The sequence below is a fragment of the Pongo abelii genome, chromosome 14, assembly GCF_028885655.2.
Source record: "Pongo abelii isolate AG06213 chromosome 14, NHGRI_mPonAbe1-v2.0_pri, whole genome shotgun sequence".
NCBI lineage: Eukaryota > Metazoa > Chordata > Mammalia > Primates > Hominidae > Pongo > Pongo abelii.
In genome coordinates, this window is record NC_071999.2 from 36,169,494 (window position 1) to 36,186,415 (window position 16,922).

The window sequence follows — 16,922 nt, forward strand, 5'->3', positions numbered from 1 at the left end:
TCTGTACATGTACCCCAAAACTTATAATTAAAAAAAAGCAGTAATTCTAAGATACTAGTGGAACACTGAGTTATTCTTTTAAGGTTTTTCTTCATTATAATTGTCCTTTTAATGAAATCATTAAGAAAGTCATTAAGAAAGATTAGGGGAGTGACTCTATGCATAGATTCTATAATAACTTTTTTAAAAGTAGTTTACAGTATAACCCACACAAAAATATTGAAAAACAATCATATACTATATAATAGCTGAATAGTGCAATTAGGAGATAAAACATAACAATGTGTTTTCCATAAAACTGTATTTGGAACCAGAGGTTTTAATCGTGAAAGGTTTTAATAGTGAAAGATTTGTAAGACAGTTTTCAAAATATACTGAGATGTTTATTTTCTTTATACGAGCTATATTGGCATGATATGTAAAATACAGTGATTTTCATATTGGTTAAGGTTTAGTCACTTGATAAAGAGCTTTATTATAGTTTTTTTTTAAGGTGTTGAATTTTTCATCTCAAGTTGAGGTCATTTGTCTTGGTTGTTACAGGGTATTCTTCTTACCCAGTAATGATTTAATATACCCATAGGCAGAGTATCAAGAAGGAAGTCATCATATGGATCTGTGAATCTAAATACATTTTTAATGTTAGATGTAAAAATTAACAGCTGTCACATACGTTCAGTTATGACCTGTTGCTGAATTCAGGAAAAGTAGGACTCTGGGAGGTATTTGCAATACAACCACAAGCAGAATAAGGCTCTTAAGAAATACCTAAAAGTACTCATGTATGGTGTCTTCTTGATTTTATATTCTGATAAATAATAGAGAGTGAGGTGATCTTGGTTGGGTAAGAGAGAAAATATACAAAACTTTTAGCACTTAGGGTACTTGATTCATATTGTATGTTCTAGTTTCTTCAGTAGAGGAGAGTTGCTTTTTAAATCTCTCCTGGACTTGCTACGTTCATTTGACAAAAAGTTACTGCACATCTGTTACATGTTAGGTGTACTGGAGATATAGCAGTGAACAAAATGGACAACATCCCTGCCCACAAGGAGGTGATATTCTTGTTTCAGGGAAGATAAGCAATAGAGAAAAATGCAAATAAATATATAATGTGTCGGATGGTAACAAATGCAATGGAGAAGAACAAAGCAGAATAAGGGAGTAAGGGATGTATTGGGAATGGGCTTACCTGTCTATATAGGGTGTTCAAGGAATACCTCATTCATCAGGTCACATTTGAACAGAGTGAAGGAACTGAGGGAGTCAGCCATGTACTCTCTTATGTCAAGCTGCCTACTTCATACTGTTGCTTATCTAATAGGAACCTAAAACTCGACATGTTCAAAACTGAACTCTCAATGCCTTTCTAAACCTCTTCCATCTTCAGTCTTCCTCATCCAGAAGTGCATCACTGTAACTGTCTATCCAGTTGCTCATATTAAAAACCTAAGACTTGATGTTGGTTCATCTTTTTTTCTTCAACTTCATGTTGGCATGACCAGCTGGTTCTACTTCCAAAATATATCTCCTGTCCATCTTCTCTCCATGTTTAATACTACTACGCTGTTTCAGGCTATCATCATCTCCTGCCTTGACCATTATTAGAGCCTTCTGTTTCAGTAGTTTCCCATTCCACCTAAGATATTTTTGCTGGGTATAGCATTCTGAGTTGCGAGCAATTTTCTTCCATTACTGTACAAATGCTCCACCATTGTCTTTCCCCTGTCATCATTTCTGTTGAAAACTCAACTGTATGTCTTGTTTCTGTTTATTTGAAAAAAACATGTATACTGTCTTCCTCCATGACTTCCCCTGCTGCCAGCTGCTTTTAGGATATTCTCTATCTTTAATTTTCAACAGTGTTACCATTATGTGCCTATGTGTGATTTTCTTTGTATTTGTTCTCACTGGAGTTTGTAGAGCTTCCTGAGTCTACAACTTGATGACTTTTGTTAGTTTTGGAAAATTCTAAGCCTGTATTCTTCAACTATTCCTTCAGTTTCATTCTGTCTCTCCTTAGTTTCTAATGTCATGCATTTTAGCCCTTTTCCTTGTGTCTCATATTGCCATAGCTCTTTTCTTCCCTTTTTTTTCTTATATCAGTCTGGATATTTTTTACTGGACTTGCTTTCCAGACTGTTAATCTTCTCTGCTATTGTGTTTAATATTTTTTTGAATTACTAATTTCAGTTCTTGCATTAAGTTTTAGATTTTTCATTTGGCTCTTGTTTATAAATTGTAGTTCTTTGGTGCAATTTAAAAAATCTTTTTATCCTTAAAGAACATGTTAACCATAGCTATTTAACAGTCTTATTTGATAACTGCAAAATCTGTTTTATCTGTTCATCTCCTTCTATTTTTCACGTTTCTCGTTTCTGGTTTGGTCTTGTTTCTTGCTCTGCCGGGTGAGTTTTGACTAAATCTCAGATGTTTTATATGAAAAATTAAGAAGGCTATGGATGTTAGGACTTCCTATAGAAGGATTTAATCTTCTGGGTTGTAGATGTTGTTTGGGTACGTCTATTCATAGACTGCTCTTACTCCAGAGCCCTTTTGTCCTGGCAGTCTGAACTCCAACTGTGATCTCCTGGCACTACAGTACTGCTAGAGGCTTTGCTCAGCTTTTTAGCCTCTCCACTGCTGCTTTCTGCTTGGTTCTTTCTTTCCCCCTTGGTTTTTGTGCAGCTTAAGTCATTGAGGGAAACTTGCATGCAGCATCTTGGGACCCCCTTACATCTCTTCTCTTTCAAGGTCTCCAGCTCCAGACTCCGCCTTTTAGTCCAGCGAGGCTGCAAAAGCCCCCAGCTGCTGCTTTTGACTGTGTGCTATTTGCAGCTCCAGGAATCAGCAAACTCTTTGAGGAAAGGAGGGGCTCCCATGGATGGGCTTTCTAATTCTGGGATCTTAGTCCTTTATGTCCTTTCTGCCTTTGTTGTTTTCTTTTTTTTTTATTTTATTATTATTATACTTTAAGTTTTAGGGTACATGTGTACAACGTGCAGGTTTGTTTTCTGATGGCTTCAATCATTTGCTTTGTGTAATTTCTCCAGCTTTTAAACTTGTTCTCAACAGGAGAGTAGATGCAATCCAGATTATTCTATTGTGGTCAGAAGTGGAAGTCTTTCATTACACTTAGAATAAAGTCTGTGCTCCTTTCCCCTGGCACATAAAACTCACCCTGGTCAGCCTTTTGCCTGTCTCTTTTGTACCTTATTCCCACACCCAGTAGCTCCAGCCACTGGATTTCTTTTTTCATTGACTGTATCAAACTTTTTCCCACCTCAGGGACTTTGCATTAAGTCCTTTGATGGCACTTCCTTAGATTTTTGCATAGAGCTGGCTCTTTGATATTATTTCATCTCAGTTTGCTACTGAGGATGAACAAAATGCTAGTCATCATTATATGACTAACAGATTTTCGCATAGGTCCAGCTCCTTGATATTATTTCATCTCAGTTTGTTACATCATAAGAGATTTCCCTCTCTTTTCAGGGCAGCTCCTAGTCACCCTGATTTATTTTCATTCTAGCACATTTCACTCAGTACCTGAAGTTATTTTATTTACTTTCTTAATTTCCATTTCTCCACTGTAGGGTAAGCTATGTTCCTGCCTGGTGTGTGGTAGATTCTCAATAAAAATCATTTGAATGAATGAGTAAATAAATAAATAATCACTGATTCTGAAAGGAATTTTTCAAATTATTCTTTGAAAACCTCAGTAGGGTATAAGGGCATACTATTTTCTTTGCCTTAATAGTCTTTTTATATGGAATATTCTATAAAATACCACTTTTATACATTTATGGTATAATGATGACTAACATTTTGTTCATCTTGATGATCAGATCTTGAACTACTTTTTTGTATACAAAGCTTATGTTATATTCATTATCATACTAGTGTTAATTATATTTTTGTTCACATTCTCTAGAAATATTTAATCTGTGCTAATAACTCTTTATCACCCAAAATATTTAATTATCTAAAACCAATAGTACCACCTTCTATTGGTCTTACATGAAATGATTGTTTTTAAAGTGACATGTTATATCTTTATTTAACAGGAATGGTTTTTGGGAAAAGCATTACATGATGAAGAAGCTACAATAATTCACCATTATGCCTTTTCCGAGAATCCTACAGTTTTTAAGTATCCAGACTTTGCTGCAGGCTGGGCCTTAAGTATTCCACTTGTAAACAAGTAAGAATTTATTGAAATTTTTTCGGGGGGGCGGGAGAGGTGTGCATCAACTTTAATTTCATTGAGTACTGTAACTGATGGATCTCAGAATCTCAAATGAGTTTTTCAGCCAGAGGCAGTGTGTGGTAAGACCTGGAAAAGGAGCCAGATGCCTGAGGGTTTCTGCTTCAGTGCTGTCGTTTACTAGACCCTTCAGACAAATCATTCAACCTCTCTGTATTTCTTCTTACTCATCCACAAAATAATAAGTTGTGAGACAAAGGGAGAACACAGAATTGCTCTGAGAACCATGCACATGGGAGCATCATTACTATTGTTAAGGGATCTACTTAGCTATAGGTGTAACTTCGATCACCAGTAAGAAAATGAAGCAGTAACTTCCTGGGGTTGAGAGTTGATGACTCATTAGGTGCATGGGTATGCATACTTAAACACGGGCCAGTCAGGAGGACAGCTAGTGGAAGGTACTATAGGTCATCATACCTAGCTATTTGTGTGTATAATCACAATGGTGCTCTGTTAGATGTGGAAAGTGAAGATAGTTAAATTGTAATTCAGGAGAAATATGGTTGTTGACAAGCCCTTCAGATTAATTATTATGTTTTTGTTCTTTAGGGAATAGAAAGTTGATAAAGCACTTGTGGCATTTATATCTTCAGAGATGAGAGAGTTTCTATCATTAAGTGTCCTCTCTCTAGGATTTGGAGTCTTGAAAATCTTATTAGCCCATTGTAGATATACAGGATAGTACATACCTTGTCATTCACGGCAGGACAAAACTTCTTGACTACTCCTTTCACATTTGAAAGTTCTCTACAGTGTGATACCCTCCTTTCCAGGGTAGAATCCAAACAACAACAACAAAACCCCCTGTGTTTCCTAGCCTTCCTTGCTACTAGGAAGCAGCCGTATGTTGTAGGTTCCATCAGGTAGATATGTTATGTACAATTATTTTTGGGAACTGAATTGTGTGGGGAAGGAGACAAAGCATGGGGGACCATTTGAATTGAGACTCGTAGCAAAGGAAGAGTCATTTGCAGTTTACAGCAGCTTCCTGATAATGGCAGTCTGAAGCTCCTATGCTGCTGATCTCTGTGGTACAAATCTGGGGGTTCTTGGAATCTCAGCTTACAGTCTGTTTACTCAGACTTTCCAGTAATTCCATGAGCCATCTATATGCTTTAATAAATGTACGTTATGCTTTAACTAGCCAGAGTGGATTATTTTTGTTTGTTTCCATTTAAGATCTTTGAGTCACGCACTCAGTCCAGGGCCTACTGGGCAAGAATGCCCTTCTCCCGGCCCCTACCAAGCATGCCTAAGAGCATCTGCACAGTTTCCCTCCCTTCATTCTTAGAAGGGTTAGGGAGGAAGAGGAGTGAAGACAAGAAGAAGTAGTGGTCGTTCCCTTCTCACCGTTTACTGGTCTGCCTAGTTCTGTGCTCTGCAGGGGAGAGGGGAATATGTTCTGCCCTTCAACAGCCAGGGTCATGTTTCTTCTCAAATTAAATACACTTTGGTTTGCTACAGCTTGAGGACCAGGAGCTCCCAGGACACTGTTTTCCTGCAGTGTCCAGCAGCCTTATGTTTGGGGCCAGTTCAGCCACCTTTGTTGAGTCTAGACTCTTAATGAATAGAAGCTGTGACCTGCACTTTGTAGGCTGAGCCACTGTTCCTTCTCCTTTCCTCAAGTATTCTCATCCTCGGCTGCAGGAGGCTTCCACTAGCCTTCCTCATTTGGTTTCTACTTAGTTTTATAGTATGGAAAGATTTGGTCTGACTTCTCCGTGGGAGAAGTCCCAAGTGGCTGTGATTTTTCTGACTTGGGACTTATAACCTCTGTATAAGCCTGTTTCTTTCCCATTTCCCATATGCTATGAAGTCCCTTGAGAGAGGAACAAACACAGCTATTGCCTGCCCTGTAAAGTGCTGCAAGTGCAGCAGGTGCTTCTTCCTCCAGGGCTAAAGAGGAAACCAGTGGGCCCAGGAAGAGCTATATGGCAAGCAGGGGGTGTAATTATTTCCTTGAAGCCAGTATAGCTCTTTTCTTCATCACTGCCTTCTGATCCAGGAGGCCTCTCATCCTGAAGGCAAATCCTTATAGTCTAAAATTTTACCTTCCTTCTTCCCATCACAATTTCCTGTCTTCCTTTAGCAAGACTTTCTTGGAGATCTCTTGATGCTGAATTCAATTCAGTTTTTGTTGAATTAGGTGTTAGAAGTAACTATTTATTCTTGCTTCCTTTGACTTACTATCTGAACCAGGTGCAGGTTGATGGAAGTGATCCTGTTTGAACACATTTTTGACTCCTGGCATCCCTATATAGGGCAGTTCAACCTAACTCTTATGGCTGACATGCTGGCATTAAGTATAACCTGTTCTAGGAAACCTCTGCCCTCTGCTTCACTGCTCATCAAGTGTAGCAGCACCCAGAGCACTGGCAGGCTTTGTTGGCTCTGGCTAGTGCTCACCTCATTACTCTCTCATGCTCACCACGTGACTAGCTTCCGGGGGTTCGTGAACCAGGGTTGCAGGTTGTGCACTAGCCGAGATGTTAGCTTTGTTAAGGGTTGACTTTATGTTCTGGATTATCTGGCATTTTGCAAGGTAGTCCCACAGGACACCACAGGTCCATGATTCCCTTCCCTGTTGTGTTTGTGAGATCATTGAACACATCTGTTGACAAGGGAAGGTAGCCAGTGCCCAGCTTCCATAGGGGTTTCACATCTCCCTTTCTAGTCAAGTTTAACCATATTTAGGAGAGAGAACTGAGGGCCTCGTCACTGCAGCAGGGTGCGTAGGCATCTTAGTCTGTTTGGGCTGCTATAAAAAAATGCCGTAAACCAGGGAGCTTATAAACGACAGCAGTTTATTTCTTATAGTTCTGGAAGCTGGAAGTCCAAGATCAAAGCGCTGGCAGATTCAGTGTCTGGTGAGTGCCAGCTTTCTGGTTCCTTTCCTTCTTGCTGTGTCCCCTTATCTGGGAGAAGGGATGAGGGGTCTTTTTTATAAGGGTGCAGTCCCATTCATGAGAGTTCCCTCCCCATGGCCTCATCACCTCCCAAAGGCCCTGCCTCCTAATAACATTGCCTTGAGGGGTAGGACTTCAGCCTATGAATTTGAGAGGGGACACAAACATTCAGACCATAGTAATAGGGAACTATGACTAAGGGAATTAAAGCCAAGAGGTTAATCTTTTCCACAAAGCTCAGGAAATTCCCAGCACTTCCCCCATGACTCCAGTATGATAGAGGAGTGAGGCACCAGATAGCCTTCTGCATGGTGTGTCATCTGCTCGTCACAACGCTGAACAGTGACCAACAAACCGTAGAATGTGTATAGTTCATTGATATCCATGGTCTTCTCCCTACCTCCTCTCCCTTTCCTCTGCCAGGAAAAAAAAGCAAAATAAATATGCAGACTCTACCATAATGCCGTATTTAAAATTCTACTTATCTTAGATCATATTTTCTTTCCCCCGATGCCAACAAGTAATCAAGCAAATGATATAACCCATCTGGCATAGCAACTATCTTGTGGTCAAGATATATTTTAAAATGGCTTTCTAGTGGGGATTCTTATTTATTCTTCAAGAAACTGGTATTATACTCAGGACTAAAGGAAGGATAAAGTATCCATTAGCCCCATCAACTGCAACATTGGATCTTCCTAGTTGTTTTTTTCCCAATTCAAAGCTAATGTGCTGACTTCATTTCTTCCTATTATTGTTAGCTATATCAGTTAGCCTGCTTTTGGATGCAAATAATAGGAAGCAACTCAAACTGGATTAAGGAAATACTTTTGCTGTAATTGGGGTGAGGTCTGTGATTGGTTGATCCAGCAGTTTACCAATATCATTGAGGGCCCACACTTTCTCTGTCTCTGTAGCCTATAGTACACAGAATCCATTTATTCTAAATCTGGTTCCTCTTTTGGTTTCAAGACAATAAGGGCTACATATTTCCTGTTTGCATCCAGTAGTAGATAGCCTGTTCCCGACCATGAATGGTAAGTGCTTATCCTCAGTCTGGTTGGGCCAACTGCGTGTGTGTTCTAATCTCCGGACTATTAACAGTTGCCCAGGAATTTCATTGATTATTAGAATTATTAGAATTTTCAGTTCTAATCCCCAGAGTATTAACAGTTGCCAGGGAATTTCATTGATTATTCTGGCTGGCCCAGAGTAATCAATCTCTGACTCTGGAGCCTGTATAATTGTTGGGCTCAATATTAATCAAAACCAGAATTTGTTTAGGAAGAACGAAGGGGAAACTCTGTATTATATAGACAACCAACAAGGCCAGTCCAGGAATGTTGATTCCCTTTGTGTCCTTTCCTTGACTTTATGGCCCACGTTGTAGGTAGTGTAACAACTTACAGTTACTTAGGTATTTCTTCTGTCCTAGTCTCCAGGACAACTGGTTACCTAAAGATAGTTCATGAGACACACTTTCTTAGACTATTTCCAACCAAAATTTTATTTGGCCTAACAATTCCACATCACTTTTGAGTTCACACTGCCTAATATTTCCTGGCAGTCCATCCATTTGATCAATTAAAACAATACTTTCATTTTTGGAGAAATTTTCATTAATTTCCAATAAGATGATTTCTTCAAATGTATGTCATTCCAGGACACCATTTCTGGTTTTCTCCATTGTTTTTCCACCAGCAGACCTTATCGAGATTTCCTTCAGCAGGTGGCTTTGTTGACTGATTCACAAGTGGGATTGAAAAAGTTAGCTAGGAAGTGGGATTGAAAAAGTTAGCTAGGAAGTGGGATTGAAAAAGTCAGCTAGGTATTGAGTTGAAAGGGCCCTCAGTCATTTGCACATCTGTAGCCTAGGTGGTTGTGTCATTAGAACTGTGCTATTGGGGGCATGACTTAACTTCTTTTTTTTTTTTTTTTTTGAGATGGTGTCTTGCTCTGTCGCCCAGGCTGGAGTGCAGTGGCGCAGTCTCGCTCACTGCAAGTTCCACCCCCGGTTTCACGCCATTCTCCTGCCTCAGCCTCCCGAGTAGCTGGGACTGCAGGTGCCCGCCACCACACCCACCTAATATTTTTGTGTTTTTAGTAGAGATGGGGTTTCACTGTGTTAGCAAGGATGGCCTCGATCTCCTGACCTCATGATCTGCCCGCCTTGATCTCCTGACCTCATGATCTGCCCGCCTTGGCCTCCCGACCTTGTGATCCACCCACCTCGGCCTCCCAAAGTACTGGGATTACAGGCATGAGCCACCACACCCAGCCCAATAATTCTAAAATTAGGAAAGCTAAGTACCAAACTTCATATTTTCCAGGAACTGAATATTTAATGAGGAAACATTTCATCTAAGTAACTGGAATTTCTGGCTTTCATTGGTTTTTTGGTATTGTTGGTTACTGAAATTAGCATTGGAAAAACCTGTTATCTTGCTTGGTGTATAGAAAACTGAAATCCAGTTACCACTATTAGGTATTGCCTTTTAAGTTAGTTGGTCACCCTGCACACTCTTAGAACTTGAACTTGTTTGCAAGGTGACTGGGTGACTGACGTAGGCCTGAGGTGGCACGTGAGGCTAACTCTTCCACTAGAAGTCTGTGATATTGAGGTAAATATGACGTGGTTATGGTACTCTCTGTGGGCTGCAAGAGATCGCCACTGAAAGATAGCCATGTACGTATTCATTTGTCCTCTCTTCAGTCATTCTCTGTCTCAGAAATTCTTTTTTATTTTTATTTTTGAGACGGAGTCTTGTTCTGTTGCCCAGGATGGAGTGCAGTGGCACGATCTCGGCTCACTGCAGGCTCTACTTCCCGGGTTCAAGCAATTCTCCTGCCTCAGCCTCCTGAGTAGCTGGGATTACAGGCATGCACCACCATGCTTGACTAATTTTTGTATTTTTAGTAGAGACGGGATTTCACCTTGTTGGCCAGGCTGGTCTTGAACTCCTGATCTCAGGTGATCCCCACGCCTTGGCCTCCCAAAGTGCTGGGATTACAGGCATGAGCCACTCTCAGAAATTCTATCAGTGGTTTTCACTTTTTCCCCTTCTGAGGTTTCCCTCAAAGAAAAAGAATTTTCAAGGATTGAATGAGAAAGAAACTTGAAAAGCCAAAAAGACAGAGAGCATGTTTAAGGTAACAGTACTAAGGTGTTTACTGACTGTTATGAAGGGGCATATGAAACATGGCCATCTAACAGTGGAGGTCACATGCCTCTTGTATTCTAATCACAACTTGGTGTTCCTTGCCTGTGGCAATAAGCCCGGGTATGACTTTTCTGTCTTTGGAGCCTGAATGAAATGAATACTTACTCTTTGTGGTCTGATTAGATTTTGAAGGCATGTGGCATAAGTCCAAATCCCAAAGTTACCTTGGTACAGTTTATTTATGAAAACATGCTCCAACTGAGCAGAATTCAAATTGAACAAGATCTCATTTGCCAGGGCAGACATTTTTTCTCTTAAGTATATATTTGGAGTGTATCTGAGGATATAGTCTCTCAGTCCACCCCACTTATACTCACAGATCTGTGGGCAAGTATTGAGCGAGAATGTGACAGATATTATATGGGGCTTCTTTTGGTGCTACCTGCTACCAGGCTGTGTTAGTATCGGCTGTGAGACAAATGCTTTGTAATGAAGCACATTTATCCTGTGTCTGCTTTCTGTCTTCTTCTAATCAGAAGTGAATTTTTATAGAAATCTTTCATGACCCAACCAGACAGATGTAATTAAAAACAGTAGAAAAAAATGGAAACTTATTACTATTCTTCCTTTTTCTTTTAAAATTTTTCTTCTTTCTTTTTTTTTTCTTTTCGAGACATGGTCTCCGTTGCTCAGGCTGGAGTGTGAACGTAGTTCACTGCAGCCTTCAACTACTAGGCTCAAGCGATCCTCCTGCCTCAGCCTTCTGAGTAGCTAGGATACAGGTGCACCATGCTTGACTAACTTAAAAATTTTTTTTTAATTTGTTTTAACTTTTATGTTAAACTATGTTGCCCAGGATGGGCTCTAACTCCTAGCCTCAAGCAGCCCTCCTGCCTTTGCCTCCCAAAGTGCTGGGATTATAGACATGAGCTACTGTGCCTAGCCTACTCTTCCTTTTTAAAATCACTATTATTTCTTTGTAGTGAAACTATGTATTAGGAGGTTTATAATTTAAACTAATAGTCTAGTCTTCAGCTCTATAAATAAATAAAAAACCATACAGTATTTTGGTGATTTGGGTAAGTATTCCTCCCTCGTTAGCTTTGAATCAAATAATATGTTGTCTAATTCATTCAGGGAGCTCACTGAGTGCTCATTGTGGTCAGGTGCAGTGGGTAGTGCTGGCAAGACAGAGAAGAAAGTATAGCACAGAGAGAGTTATGTGTGCACCAGATTTTAACGCATGTGGTAAAGCTGATAGGTCTGTGCTTTGTACTCTGGTGGTCAAGGAAGTTTCCATTTACTCTGATGGGCAAATCTGGAAAAGTTTTACAGAGAAGGTACCCATGAGTTTGGTGTTTACAAGTTTGCTCGGTAAAGGTTGGGTACAGGCACTCTAGGCAGATGTCCAGCGGGAGAGAACAATGGGGAGGTGTGTGTTCTGGGTGTAGCAAGTGGGTGCCGTGATGCTAGAGATGGTCAGGGGAACGGTAGGGCCCTCAAGACTGGCTCAGGAGTTTGGGGCTTTATTCGGTATAGGAAAGGAGCCATTGAAAATGTTTAAACAAGACAGTGACTTGAAATAAAACAAAACCACATGCTTTTCCCCCATAAAACCCAGCAAGATTCATTAAAGTAAGAAACAAAAAGTGGCCGTTGTCTGTTTCTCAAGCACAATTTATTTCCCCCTTTCTTTTTTCTTTCTCTGTCATTATTTAGTGTAAAGATGATCAAGAGTCAACAAAGCTCATGACTTTTTTCCCCAAGGCATTGTATTGTACGTTATTTGGCAGATGTTGGAATAATGAATGCTACTTTTCCAACAAGCCTTGCATTCATTTATTGGTCAGCCAGCCGTTGCATTTTCACAGTCCTTTCCCTCAAGGAAATTAAACTGTTATTTTTATCTTTAAATCTGTATGTTTATCTGTTTTCAAACACTAGAAAGTCTCAAGAATGTGTTAGTTTTGCTTGACACTTCTTTTGGTTAAAAAAAATCAAATTGTCTCTATTTTCTAGGCTTACCAAGAGACTAAAGAGTGAATCCTTGAAATCCGACTTTACAATAGATTTAAAACATGAGGTATGTCATGTTTTGTTTGATTAAAAATCCTACTAATCAAGAATTCATGTCCTTTGATGTAAAAGGTGTTTTGCATTCCCTAATCTTGCATTTTCCCCACCCACGTCTACTCCCCACAGAGATAATTTCATAGCACTCCAGTGAATTAGGTGCTTTTATTTTAAACTCATTTCAGTTATGTAGGTGAAGACAGAACATTGAAAAAGGTTGCATCTTGTGATTCATGATTCTTTACTTTTAAGCTAAATGGATGGGTCCAGAGGTAGATTTCTAAAAACATGCAAAAATGTCATTAAAAGTACCTCTGCTCTTACTTGATGCTTCGGTTGTACATATGCCAGTGTAGATTGAATGATCATGTCCCCCTACCCCTAATTCATACCTTGAAACCTGAGCCGCAGTGAAATGGTCTTTGGAGGTAGACCTGTGGGAGGTGGTAGGGGCATGAGAGTGGAGCCCTCATCAATGGGATTAGCACTTTTATAAAAGAGGCCCCAGGGATCTTCCTTGCCCTTTCTGCCATGTGAGGACACAGCTAGAAGGTGCCTTCCATGAACCAGGGAGCAGGCCCTCACCACTGAATCTGCCAGTCCCTTGATCTTAGATTTCCCAGCCCCTAGAACTGTGAGAAATAAATTTGTTGTTTAGACTCCACTAAGTCTGTGGTATGTTATTGCAGCCTGAACAGACTAAGACATATGCCTTTGTTGTGTGTCTGTGCTTGGCCCTCTGGAGCAGAATTAAGCCTATTGGTCCCAAGCAGGCAGCCTGGGGCCCTAACACTCCTGGTTTCTTCACATTTACTGAACATCTGTGACCAGTTATTCTAGAGGCAGGTGGCAGGTGTCCCATCATTAATTATTCTTGAATCATCATTAAGAAGGCCCTTTTTGCATTTCACTTGTGGGCATGCCTGACTGCACAAAACAGTCTTGCCTCTCATTCTCTGCAGGAATCTGTATGTTAGGACATTAAGGTAAATCTTGACATGTAATTCAGTCCAGCAGTGCTGATGGCCTTCCAGAGACAAGAAGGCACACACAAGACTTTCTGACTTCTCAGCTGTCTTTAAATGATAATACAGAATATTTGAGTAGAAATAAACTTAGAAAAACGTAATTCTTCTCTTCCACAAAGATGAAAAAATGGCTTGTTGAAAACCAAGTTCTGCCTAGATAGGATTAATGAAAAGTCAGCTCTGGTATAGATACTTAGGTTTGGAAATCTACTAAACATTGAATATATACAAAATAATATTTCTAACATATATGAAAGGTATAAAGATTAATGAACAAAATACCTAACTAACTTGCCTGGTTTAAGAAGGAGACAACTATGAGTTACCTTGAGGCTACCTATGTGCTTCTGGAGGAGAGGCCTCCTTCCATCTCCCTACACTAAACTCTCTCTTGAATTCTCTCCCTCTCCCGTACTTTTCTTCATATTTTATTATGTATGAATGTATTTCTGAATAACATGTAATTTTGCATCCTTTTGGGCTTTATATAAACAAAATTGTATACAAATGATGCAGGATTTTTTGCTCCTTAGTTCAGCTAATCTGGATTCTTGTCTCACAACCAGGAAGAATTAGGCACACAGACACATTGAAGGGTGAGGAGGATGGAATGTATTTAAGTGAAAGGAAAGCTCTCAGCAAAGACAGGGGGCCCTGTCAGCAGGTTTCCACCTCATAAAATGAATACCAGGGCCCCTACACATGAGTTGAAGAGGCCTCTCCTCCCATGCATAAGGCGTGAATTCCTGGTGGCTCCACCCCATTCCTCCAGTGCATGTGGGCCTCCAGTCCACTGCAGGCATGCCCAGGCAAACCCCCTGTGTAGGTTCTCTTATTCAAACAAAACATCTGGTGTAAATAAACACTTGTGGAGTGGATCAGAGATTCTCTGGGGGCCCTTCCCTATCTGCCTAGGCATTTGGCTGTCTCCCACCTCTATCACAAATACTGTTCTAATTTGAGACTCATCCATGTTGATGCATGCAGCTCTAATTAACTTATTTTTACCTTCTATAGTAGTCTCCCATATGACCATAATAATTTATTTATCCATTCTCTTGTTAATGGGCTTCTGAGTGGCCACTGGTTTTTTGCTATTACAACCATTGCTTCTATGAATATTTTTAATGTGTATCATGGTGATCATCTGCAAGAGTTACTCCAAGGTGGAAGCTTTTAAACTTTTTTTGACTATGACCCACTTTAAAAAAATAAATTTTCATCATGACCCAGTATATTTGTGTGTGTGGTTGTGTTTCTGTTATTGATTTCTAACAGTATTATTGTAGTCTATACAACAGTCATTTGAGACACTTTTAGGCTTACCTTATGGCCTAGCTCATGTTCAGTTTTCATATCTATTAGATTGAAGAAGGTATTAATGATGCTTTTCAGATATTTTCTTCTTTACTTCATTGCTTCAATCCTTCATTTTACTTTTGTTTTGTCTGTTTATCATTTACTAGGGGAGGAATGTAGAAATCTTCCATAATAATGGTGGATTTCTCCTATGGAACTGCCAACTCTTGCTTTTTATACTCCAAGGCTATGTTAATTAGATGCATACGAACTTAGAATTGTTACATCCTCTTAGTGCATTTGTCTTTATCTTTAGTAATGCTGTTTGTCTTAATGTTTATTTTGTTGACATGAATATTTCAATGTTAGCATTTTTTGGTTGTTTGCCTCATAATCATTTTTTATCTTTTTCTTCCAATCCTTTTGTGTCCTTATCTTTTTTAGATGTGTCTCTTTTAAAGAGGACATGCCTTTTCCCCCCACCCTCCAGTTTGAAAATCTTTATCTTTAAACCAGATAGCAAATTTACCTTTATGTTGATTATAATTACTGATATATTTGACTTCTATCACTTTATTTTGTGCCCCTCTCCTTATTTTCTATTTTTCTTTTTCTTTTTTTTTTGAGACAGAGTCTTGCCCTGTCACCCAGGCTGGAGTGCAGTGGCGCCATCTCGGCTCACTGCAACCTCCACCTCCTGGATTCAAGCAGTTCGCTACCTTAGCCTCCTGAGTAGCTGGGATTACAGGTGCCCGCCCCCACGCCTGGCTAATTTTTTTTGTATTTTTAGTAGAAACGGGGTTTCACCATCTTGGCCAAGCTGGTCTTGAATTCCTGACCTTGTGATCTGCCCACCTCGGCCTCCCAAAGTGCTGGGATTACAGGAGTGAGCCACCGTGCCCGGCCCCTCTATTTTTCTATTTTAAAGTTCCTTGTCTTCTTATTCATTTATTTATTAGTCCATATTTTTTCTTTTCTGCTATTTTAGAAGTTAAATCTGTCTGTACTTTACTAATTATTTTAAATATTTAACATGCATTCTTAACCTAACAATGGGTTATTAATCAATAGCCAGAAAATTTGAGGGCCTTAGGATAATTTAACTCTGATTATCCCACTCCCAACTTATATGCACTTGTTGTTCAATATTTTTGTCCCTTTTTCTTTTTACCCTGGAAACTTAGATATTGTCATTATTTTATGCAGTTAACATTTTTATTAACTCATCATATATTTGCCATTGTTTTTGCTTATCATTCCATCTTGCTTCTTAGGCCTTTCAATTGAATCATTTTTATTCCTCCTGAAGTGTATATCCTTTAGAATTTCTTTTAGTGAGGTGGTAAATTCTCTCAATATTTTTTCTTTAACAATATTTATTTCAACTTTGTTTTTGAAGCATACTTACATCATGTAGATGATTCTAGGTTGCCAGTCATTTTCTGTCATAAGTTTTATTCAATTATTTTTCTTTTTTCTTTCTTTGTTTTTCTTTTGAGACAGAGTCTCTCTCACTCTGTCACCCAGGCTGGAATGCAGTGGCATGATCTTGGCTCACTGCAACCTCCATCTCCCGGGTTCAAGCAATTCTTCTGCCTCAGCCTCCTGAGTAGCTGGGACTACAGGCGCATGCCACCAGGACCAGCTAATTTTTGTATTTTTAAGTAAAGATGGGGTTTCACCATATTGGACAGGCTGGTCTCGAACTCCTGACCTGGCGATCTGCCCGCCTCAGCCTCCCAAAGTGCTGGGATTATAGGCGTGAGCCACCATGCCCAGCCTCAGTTATTTTTCAAATGTGCTTACTTGTTTTGTGTAATCTTTTCAAAATAATTTTTTCTCATGTTTTAAAGTTTTTCTTTTCTTTATAAAAATATATTAAGCATAGTAATTTTATAATCTGTTTGATAATTCTGATAGCTGAAGTTTTTTGAGTCTGATTAAATTATGTCTGCTGGCTCTTGTTCGTTATCTTATTTCTTTTGTGTGTGTGATTTTTTTTTTTTCTCTGAGTGATTGTTCTGTAAGCACCCTTGTTCCTTTGGAAAAATCCTCTGAGCCTTATATTAAAGTTGTGGTTCCTTAGTAAGGATTTACATTAGCTTCTGCCTGTTGCTAGTGGGTTATACTGACTTGAGATAATTTAAATTATCAGTTTGAGGTGTTTTGGGACCTCATAGGTGGC

The 16,922-nt window shown here is 39.4% G+C and overlaps 1 protein-coding gene across 5 annotated transcripts in view; it reads left to right on the forward strand.

Annotated features, from left to right (window-relative positions):
* B3GLCT (beta 3-glucosyltransferase) overlaps nucleotides 1-16,922 on the forward strand; it is a 131,560-nt gene that overhangs the window by 56,960 nt on the left and 57,678 nt on the right. For all 5 annotated transcript variants that reach the window (XM_009248541.4, XM_009248539.4, XM_054528633.2 and 2 more), the window contains 2 exon segments: nucleotides 4,068-4,204; nucleotides 12,357-12,420. In XM_009248541.4, the coding sequence (XP_009246816.1) occupies nucleotides 4,068-4,204; nucleotides 12,357-12,420 (201 nt within the window).